The sequence below is a fragment of the Anopheles gambiae genome, chromosome 3 (genome assembly GCF_943734735.2).
Source record: "Anopheles gambiae chromosome 3, idAnoGambNW_F1_1, whole genome shotgun sequence".
Taxonomy (NCBI): Eukaryota; Metazoa; Arthropoda; class Insecta; order Diptera; family Culicidae; genus Anopheles; species Anopheles gambiae.
Window position 1 is genome coordinate 31,381,345 of NC_064602.1, and position 9,726 is coordinate 31,391,070.

At 46.2% G+C, this 9,726-nt stretch overlaps 1 protein-coding gene across 8 annotated transcripts in view; it reads left to right on the plus strand.

Annotated features, from left to right (window-relative positions):
• The window catches only part of LOC1271242 (slowpoke-binding protein), a 45,201-nt gene that overhangs the window by 26,461 nt on the left and 9,014 nt on the right, over window positions 1-9,726 (plus strand). For 4 of the 8 annotated variants that reach the window (XM_061654617.1, XM_061654614.1, XM_061654616.1 and 1 more), the window contains 6 exons: window positions 475-685; window positions 754-990; window positions 1,087-1,268; window positions 2,641-2,842; window positions 2,940-3,065; window positions 3,148-3,290. In XM_061654617.1, the coding sequence (XP_061510601.1) occupies window positions 475-685; window positions 754-990; window positions 1,087-1,268; window positions 2,641-2,842; window positions 2,940-3,065; window positions 3,148-3,290 (1,101 nt within the window). Of the gene's footprint in view, window positions 1-474; window positions 686-753; window positions 991-1,086; window positions 1,269-2,640; window positions 2,843-2,939; window positions 3,066-3,147; window positions 3,291-3,564; window positions 5,701-7,649; window positions 9,718-9,726 lie in introns of those variants that run through there. The other 4 variants (XM_061654618.1, XM_061654620.1, XM_061654621.1 and 1 more) reach the window with 4 other exon arrangements.

Genomic DNA, 9,726 nt, shown 5'->3' on the forward strand with positions numbered 1-9,726 from the left:
CAGCTGCTCCTCCAGCCCCCGCCATATGCCAGTAGTAGCCTCCCCCCAGTAGGTCCCACACATTCCAGGTTTGTATAGTGTCGTGTCGTTTGTTCCAGTGTGTTGTTGCGTTCGAATACAATTTCAATCTATCAAGTTCTATTTTTTCCCCTCTAGCGTTTCCAATTAGCGTTTTTTTATTCTTCTCCTTTGTTATATTCTTCTTTCTTCATCAAAATATACATATAAATATACATCACCTTAGTGCGTTTTTCTTTTACTTCTCTTAGCGCTGTGGGGCATTTGGCAACAATGATTGGTTACTGTGGGGGAGGGACGGGGCCGAATGGGGTTGGGAAAACGGGAAATATTAGTGAAAAGAAATCAGAACCTGTGGGAGGGCTTTTTCCCAGGCGCGCTTTAAACACCCAACTAACCTTCCCGCTTCCGGGGTCCGGTTCGGTTCTTTCTCTTTTCGTTCTCCCTCTCGCACAGACACAGCGTACGCTACCAGCAGTATACGGCACTGGACAGTGGCATCGGGGCGCCGGATCGCAGCCCGCGCGAACGAGCGGCCCGGGAGCGAGCGTACGCCGCGTGCCAGGAATGGCTGCAGAACACGGGCGGCCGGTACGAGTCCATCGCACACCTAGATGACATCGGGTCGCGCTCCAATAAGCACTGGTTCCTGCTGAACGACTGCACGGTAAGTCGACTCCCTTCCCCCAGGAGACTCTCGTGGGTCCGCTTCACTATGTTCCATTGCCTTCGCAGATACGTACCGATCGGTTGATGACACTGCTACCATTACCTCCCGACTGTATTGCCTTAGAGGAGCTGCCCCCGTCTGAGTGTCCCCAGGGTGTGCTGATGGAGCTGCTCGGCTCGCTGCAGCATCCGTACATCTATCCGGTGCTGGATCTTGGGTTTTTCCCCTCCGACTCGCACCAGTACACCAGCCTCGTGATGCCATTCAATCCCCGCGGCAGTCTGAAGGATCTGATCTACAAGGTAACCGCCGTGTGGTTCAATCTCCCGAGCAACCGTTAGGAAATTGTAATTTAAATACTCTATTTAACCCATTTTCCCATTCTAACACGCACACAGTCTCAATGGAACGAACCGTGGAGTCGCAAGTACACGCGAAAGTCCACCTGTTTGCCCCTGTCGCAGGTGCAGCGGCTCGGGCGACAGATACTGGAGGCGCTGCTGTTCCTTCGCGAGCGCGGCATTCCATCGCACGGCCATCTGCACAGTGGCAATGTCATCCTGCAGAACGGAGTCGCTCGGTAAGTCGTGCTTCACTTCCTGCTTTAAATCATACCGAGAAATCTTCCCTTTCAAAGAAATTGATTTTGAACCGCCTAAAGGTATGCAATCGATATTGCAAAAAACGCTTTTTTCTACCGTTTTGTCCAAACTTGGAATATTGAATCAGGTAGAATGGTCTCAGAGCATGATTCTTTCAATAAAATGATTTTAAAAAAACGTGTATACACGAAACATCCCAAAAATGCAACCGAACTTCGCCCACGTAGGGACAATTTCAATCGGACACCAGCTGACCCCTTTGCAACGTGAGCCATTCAATACGTGAAGCCGATTGAATTGAAAAACTTTTCAAATCAACCCAAGTTCAATGAGCCCCGATCGGGACGTGTCTCGGGGCGCATTGTCCGAAGCTTGACGTGCGACATGGTGTACAGCATGGTGTACCCGATGGTCTTCCGGTGACCATCCATTCTTTCCGTGACCTGGCAACGTTCATTTTGCCAGTCTCCCGTTGCTCGGTACGTTTGTCGAGAAGGAAGTGATCTATTTAAGTGTTGAAACGGTTTGGCTCGCACACACACACACACACACGTGGCAGGGGATCGGATTTCCACCCCGGGATGGGAAACTTCCGACCATGTCGACCATGTTTCCGTGTATGTGTGTTTGGGTATGACTATGCGTCAGAGCACTTCGTTTCGAGCGCGTACTCGACCGCGTTGGCTGACACATTATGGGTGACGTTAATGTGACTTTCAATGCATGGACATGAACGTTAACGGGTGTGCGACCCTGGTGCGACGGAAAGCATTTGACAAATGAAGTGCCTTTCGTGAGCTAAAACTGGACAACTCATTGGCATTCACTTTTCTATGTGTAGTTCAACCCGCAAACCTACAAAAAACCCCGTTTCAATGTTACCCTTCGAACAGGTTTCTATTGACAACTCGGTCGGGCAGTGGGAAAAAGGGTTCCTACTGCTCTTCCCCCATTACACTTGAGCGTGACAATAGCAATAGCAGGCTGCTGCTGGGAAGTGGAATGTTTATTGTGTGTGCCATCCACACATCCACCCGTGAAAAAGGAGAGTCAGTGATGCGTGAGAAACGGACGCTTCCTATACAACCTCAACATCAAATTGTCGCCCATAAAACCGAATGCAGTCGGGTAGAAAATTAGGCCTGGCCCTGTCCCAGAGCCGCCACGCTTTGCCACGTTTTTGTTCGAGCTGTTGACCCAATTCTAGGAATGTTGGCGATACGCTTAAGCTATTTCTCGCCTATTCTCGGCCGATCCTCACCAAACCTATTCACTCGGCAGTAAAGCAATTGTCGGCAAAAGTAAAGCTTCCTCGCAAAACTGAAGGACCCTTTTCATGCACTTTCGCAGATTATCCGGGTTGGAGAACGGGCTGCTTGGATTGAACTCGCGCGTTAATGCCGTCATCTGGGCCCGGTCCGCGCCGGACATCGACAACATCGACGTCATCTGCTTCGGCCATCTGCTGTTCGAGATGTGCGCCGGGTACGAGCTGACCTCGCCGCAGCCAACGCCCGGCCACTATCAGCTCGATCTCGAGCGGTACCCGCAGGTAGGTAGCACGCACAGCAACCGAGTAGATGTGATCTTCGGCTGCGGGGAACTCTGACACCCAACGTCTGCCCATTTCTATCCCCCTCCCCCCAAAGGTGGTCGATGTGCTGCAGATGATCTTCGAGTCGCCGGATGGCCGCTACCCGACGGTGGAGGAGCTCGTGCTTTGTGATATTTTCCGCAATATCGATTTAAGAGAAATGCGAGGAACATGTGTGCCTGTAAGTATCCCCGTTAATCTAATTCAACACACGCATCGTGATAAGCGTGTTTCTCTCCCATTCTCCCTCTTTCCACCAACAGTCCTTCAAACACGGTTTGAGCAGCTCCACCCTGAGCTTACTGAATGCGGTCCGGCGTCGCCAGGGTGCCATCCTGAGCGGTTCGTACAGCGAGGGCAGCTCGCCCTGCACACCACCGTCGACGCCGCGCGATCGGAAAACCGGGTGTGTACTCTTTGTCTAGCAAACTCTGCCTTCAACTCTGCCTTCATTGCGCTCCGCTCCGCTCTGCGCCTCCACCATCATGCTTCCTTCTTCTTCAACCATCATTCGTCACCATCATCTTCCATGGGACAACTCTTTTACTTACTACTATTACTTTTCGCACTCAACGACACTCATTCTCACACATACGTTCATCTCATTTTCGCCTCTCTATCTTTCTCTCTCTCTCTCTCTCTTTTTCCCTCATGCTATCATTCTCATCCACATACACAAGCAAGCGACCAAGACGGCGACGTTAATTGTCATGACAACACGGAACACGATTGCTCATACACCCATCATTGAAGACACACTGCTCCATTGATTGAACAGTTCGATTGTAGCCATGTTCGTTTTTGTTTGGTTTTTGGTTTTTTGGTTTTCCAACGATGAGTTACTTAAGATGTTGCAGCATAGGTGTGTGTGCAATGTTGCTTTTTTCCCAAAAAAGCAGTGTTTAAATAGAAGAGTTTCTTTGGTTTACTTCCGTTTTTAGAGCCGATGAGATGCTTTGTTTTAATTTTGAATGTTTAGCCCGTTTTGTGGCTTTTCGTTTTTGTTTTTTGTTGTTGTCTACGTCAATTACTGTGTTTTTCTCCGTTCATATTTTGTTTGCCTAACTTGTTCATCCGAGTCATCTGGGCTTGTTCATGTCGGCCAAAATATGTTTTCCACAACTTCTCTTTACGCTCTAATACCAAAATCTAATATTGAACTCCGTTGTACTCCGTCTCCGTCATCCGATGTTATGCCAACAACTGCTACCCAACAACCATCACCACCACACCCACAATAACAACTACTACTACTACTGCAACCAACAACCAATGCACACTGTTACCATTCCCAACACAAATAATCCCCCTCTCCCCCTCTGCCAACACATCCTTTACCTTAAAGAAAGCAGAAAACGATGTGAATCGTTCCCAATTTATCGTGCGCACAAGCAACGCACCACACACTTTTTACGCAAACAAGGACATTGAACGCGCGCGTGTGTGTGTGTGTGTGTAGTGCGGCAAGGACAGAAACCATTCCACAGATAACTTCACACAGCTTCCTACAAAATATTGACCCCTAAAATGCAATGTATATCAGAGCGAGAGCACTGTTGCACTCTTCTACGCTTCTATGACTATAATAAATGCCACATAAATTTGGCTTTAACAGGCTTCACACTTATCGATTATCGTTCTATCGTTGTTCTTGTTCCTTCTTCCATTCGGTTCGCGCGTCGGCCAACTTTAAAGTGCATACCCGCTGTTCCTGACGGGCCATTGTTTGAGCTACGATTGAAAGTTTCCTCGTCCTTTTTCTTTTTGGGGGGGCTAGAATGTATCCAAAAACGTGTAAGCATGGTTGACCGAAAATGCAAACCTGATGTTGGAAAAGAATTCAACACGTGCGAGTAATAAACTTTTGCCCAGTAGAATCCATCTCTCTCTCTCTCTCTGTCTCTCTTTCTCTAAAACACACAAACACACATATGGGGTAACGGTCTATCGTCTTTAGAGCCCCGCAATCAAGGTTAGAATGATCCTTCCCCAAAAGCCCACTCCGCTCTCTCTCTATCTCACTCCATCCCCATCCAGCTTCTGCTGCCCAGCTGGAACAGTTCGTCCAAACGGTTCGAACCGTTGTCCGCGGCGCTGCCATGATTGACAGTAAGTAAAGCGTACGAAAAACCAACAAAACCAACTCCCATTTCGCAAAACCACACACTGAACCACAGCGAACCAGGCAAGGTTTTGAGAGCATGGAGACACACACACCCACCCACCCACACTGGACGCTTCTTTACTTCTTCGTTCCGTTCGGTTGCGAGCCCACTTGTTTTTTTTTTTCTTGTTTTACGTTCGAATTTCTTGCCGTTTTCTTGTTTTATAAAGATGTTTGCGCGTTCTTTCGTTCTTGAAAAAAAAAACCGCTTTGCTAATTAGCCATACCATCACACAGCAGCTGTTGGAGCGAATTTGGTCATGCAAATTGCATAACTTTAGGCGCAGTTCTGGTAGATTGGTGAAACGCCTCAATTTATGCAATCGGGTTGAATAGTTAGTTCTGTTTTAGCCATCTTTGATACCGTAGCAATGCTGTTAGTAGAATATTTCCCTTTTTTTTTGGCCTTTTCTACCGACGTTTCTGGTTTTTGTTGTGTGTGTTGTGCGATGACATCAGTAGGGGAAAGCGGGGCAAAATGGGCATGTTAAGCAGTTTACTGAATATTCCATTGAATATGCCACAAAACACAATTATTCATGCATTATTGTATGCCTCCACTATTTATCTATGGATTAAAATTGCCACATAGAATGAAAACAACTTAAAATCATGAAAACAGTGTAAAATAAAAGTTGATGTTTTACGAGAAGCTATTTTGACACGCGGGGTAAAATGGGCATAGCCCTGGGGCAAAATGGGCATATGTAAACAAACTGTGAAACGTCAAAACACTGGGGTAAAATGGGCCACAACAACTGCGCTTAGGTAATGGTCTATGCTTTTGCGCACCGTTTCGTGAATTGTATTTTCGTTCTATCTTTTGTTTTGCTGGTCAGGAAAGCCCTTGAAATTCTTCCAAAAATATGTTATCAAAATTAAAACAGTTTTTACACGTTTAAATCTACAAAATCGATTCTTTTGAAGCTGTGTCTGTTATCATTATTGAGGCGACAAATATAACACCATAGCCTCACCAAACGCCATTTGTCAAAAGTATCTGCCCATTTTGCCCCAAGCGTAACTGCCCATTTTGCCCCACGTGAAGCATTTTTGTATTTTATGTTATATTAGTAAAAATACGCATTCGATCGCCTTGCTTTCTTCAGACAAATTGTATAGAAATATCATATCTTTAATAATATATAATGTAAAACTTCAACGCATCCCTGTGACACTGGGTTAAGCTTATTTTCGAAGTGACAAAAATTACATCAATATGCTACTAAACCTTATTTTGCACTTTTCTTGGTTATTTTTTGTGTTAGCGTTATGAAACTTACATGGTGTTCATAAAACACTCTAATGAATACATTTTGAGCATTGGAAAGTAGCTTTGTAGTCAAATAATGCTTAAATAGAGGGTGCCCATTTTGCCCCACATGCCCATTTTGCCCCGCTTTCCCCTAATGTTTGCGGAATGCCTGTAGTAGCGATTGTGATTGCGTTGACGATAGTTTCGTTTTGCCTTCGGACACGTCTACGTACACAAACACACACGGCTATACTTTCTTCATACACGAACACACACACAGAACACACAATCACACGCTCATACACCCTTGAAGCGGGTAATTAGCACGCGTGTGTGGCTCAAGGAAAACCAGCACCACCGGGCAGCGGCGCTTCTTTCGTTTGCTTTCCCTATTTTCATTTGTTTCCCCTCCCCGTTCACCCGTGTTTTTCTTAATTCCCCTTAGCCCCGCAACCAATAACACTCACACAATATACCTAAAACCACGGCATAACATCGGCATGAGTAACAGCGGCAGCCACGAGCAGCGTGCCCACTTTTTGCTGTCTACGTTTTAAAAATGTGTTTGTCTTTAATGCTTACGTTTGCATCTCTCTCTCTCGGTTTCTTTTTGTTTTCTGTTCTGTTCGCTCTAGTACTTGTATCAGTTTGAGATGGTTGTTTTTTTTTTGTATCATATTTGTTTTAGTGAGGTTTGTTACCGCTTTCATCGCTCTAGACAAGTGCAGGCAGTGATGCCGTGTTTGTGTAGTTTCTACATTTGCTTACACATTTGCACAAGCGTTTTTTTGGCCGTTTTGTTTAACCTCGTTTGGTATCATTCAACCAATTCAATCTGCTTCGTGCCAGCTAGATAGCATCAAAAATGAAAAAAATCAAAGGAAAAGGCAACCAATAAAATAAACAGCAAACAATCCATCAGTCAACCAATTGACGAGCGTTTTGTGGGCTGCACAAAGTACTGTAAAATCTGCGTCTTTTTTTCCTTTCTCTCTCTCTCTCTTCATGACTCATCACATTTATCATCGTTCCCTCAATCATATCACGCCATACATCATCTCATCGTCCTTCCATACAGGACATTATGAAGAACAGCACACGTGCGTGTGTGTGCTGTACTTTGTTGGGTTTGAATTTGTTGTTATGTTTTTTTTTTATTTAATATTATTTTTGTTTCTCATTCCTCCCATTCCCCATTTCGCCATGCTGGCAACTGTTTTGTTTTTTTATTACGGTGGCCTGTTTTTCTTCCCTGGACAAACGACTTCGCAACGAACGCTGATAACATACAAACAAAAACAACAACAACGACGATGAGGAAAATAAATCGCGGAACGCGGTCACAGCATCTTCGATGAGCGATCCACACGCCAAAACACGCACCCCAGCTACTACCATCCAGTTCATTACGATGAGTTCGAGTTTCGTTTGGCCTAACGACGCTACCAACCGTCCCACACACACACACACACACACACCTTAACCTTCCGGTTTGATCGGTGTGTGTGTCTTGTTTTTTTGTTGTGTGTGCCATACCCAATCCCATACTTTATGAATTGTTTCCTTCCCAAAATGCTTCATCATGATTGGGTTGCTAACACATGATGATTCCGGAAAGGCTTCGGACTCCCGGCCAGCAACACGGACCACCCACACAGGCCAGCTGTTGCGTGCCGTTGCCCTTTTTACGCGTTGGCGTAAGCGAATAACGTTTCCTTAACAAATGGTTCCTCCAGGGCTCCAGGTCCGGACGGGCGACATTGTCTCTTCCCCGCAAATTAAACCGAAAGCCACACGTGCACGCGTGCGGTTGGACTGTAATATATTGCAGTGGGTATACTACTGTTGTCGCTATCGCTGTGTGTGAGTGTTGTGTCTATATGTGTCTGATTATAGAGTATACAAAGGTTTTGCTGATTATAGTATAAAAGGATTGGTATCCCCCTGGAACGATGTTCTTCGAGCAACATACGGAATTTAGGTAAGAACAGCGAAAGTATCTTACTGCTATCTTGATTCCCGTTTTAACGCGCTAGTAAAGCGTTCTAAAGTTCTGCTCCACCCTGTGTGAATGAAATTCGCCAACAAGGCAACGACTGCAATGCGCACTGCATACATTTAGGCGTTTTGGTCGTGCCTTGTTACAAACTCCGCTTGGAACACTTGTGCGTCCAGAACAAAAAGCTTTCACATCCCTGCGTACCGTCACTAAATGACACTAAAGCTAGCCTTCCGTACTGTTGTATGCTCACTATTCCACTTAATTACTTCTAAATCGACTGCAGTGCTCTTCTAAAACGGCCTCCCGGTTGCTGTTGTCCAATGCGCTAAACACTCGCAGCTTCCCAGTGTATTGTCTGACAACTTGTTCCAATTTATTATCTTCCACCGAGGCATCGAATAAAAATGGCATCAACAGTATATATCACCCACCATATCCACCCAGCCTTCCGTTCGTGTAAGCGTGTCGAGTTTGTTTCTTCACATCACTCCTCCCCTTAGCGGCGTGGTTGCTGCCAGCGTCCTTGGCCTACATTGCGCTACTCGTTGCGTTATCATTCGCGTATCGTTCCACCTGTAACGCAACAACTGTCCAGGCGAACCCCCCGTGTCTCCACTGTTATCATATTTGCTTGATAGTATCATCACGAGCACCCAGTTCGCACAGCGGGAAGTAAGCCAGGCTGGAGGTATAAATCAATTCCACTGACCGCTTTATCGACAGCCGTACCTAGCGCTCGTTAGCCAGCTTCGCCTTCCCCTAGAGGGATCATCAACGAGCCTAATGAGAGGATGGACCGTCCTTCGCCAACCATTGTCTATCGAGAATGGTCCGAAAACATCGTTCTGGCCACATAATAATGGCTAACATTGTTAGTAATCTCCCCAAACGCTAGGCGCTATTAGAGTCAACGTCGCGTTCGTTACGTTCTCATGCTTATGTTTATCGAACCAGCAGTGCCATTAGTGTCGTTACAGTAGTTTATCGCTTTCCCCAGGAAGTTACTACGACCCAGCACCCCGGCTTTGTTTCATCGTATACTATTCATTCATTCGTCTGTTTACTGTAGCTGTTTCGTTTCTAATGCTTTCTTCACACGCCTCACTGTCACTAAGCTTTTTTGTTTTGATACTCTTGCACACACACACACAGACACACACTCGAACACATATTGCTCTATTCATGCATATTACTAGCTCATGATTTGCCCAACACCGGGTGGTATATGAACACCCTTTCAGTGTGTGTGTGTGTGTGCGCGTGTGTTGTACTGTGTTTCATGTGTGGCGTTGTACTTGTTGTTTCGTGTGGATTTATCTATATCGTCCCGTACGGTTCCCTCTCTTGTCCTCCATTCCAATGTCCTGATGTCCACCCCCGCTCTCCCATACCGCTCCCCTCCCTCCCCCCCCCCCCCTCCG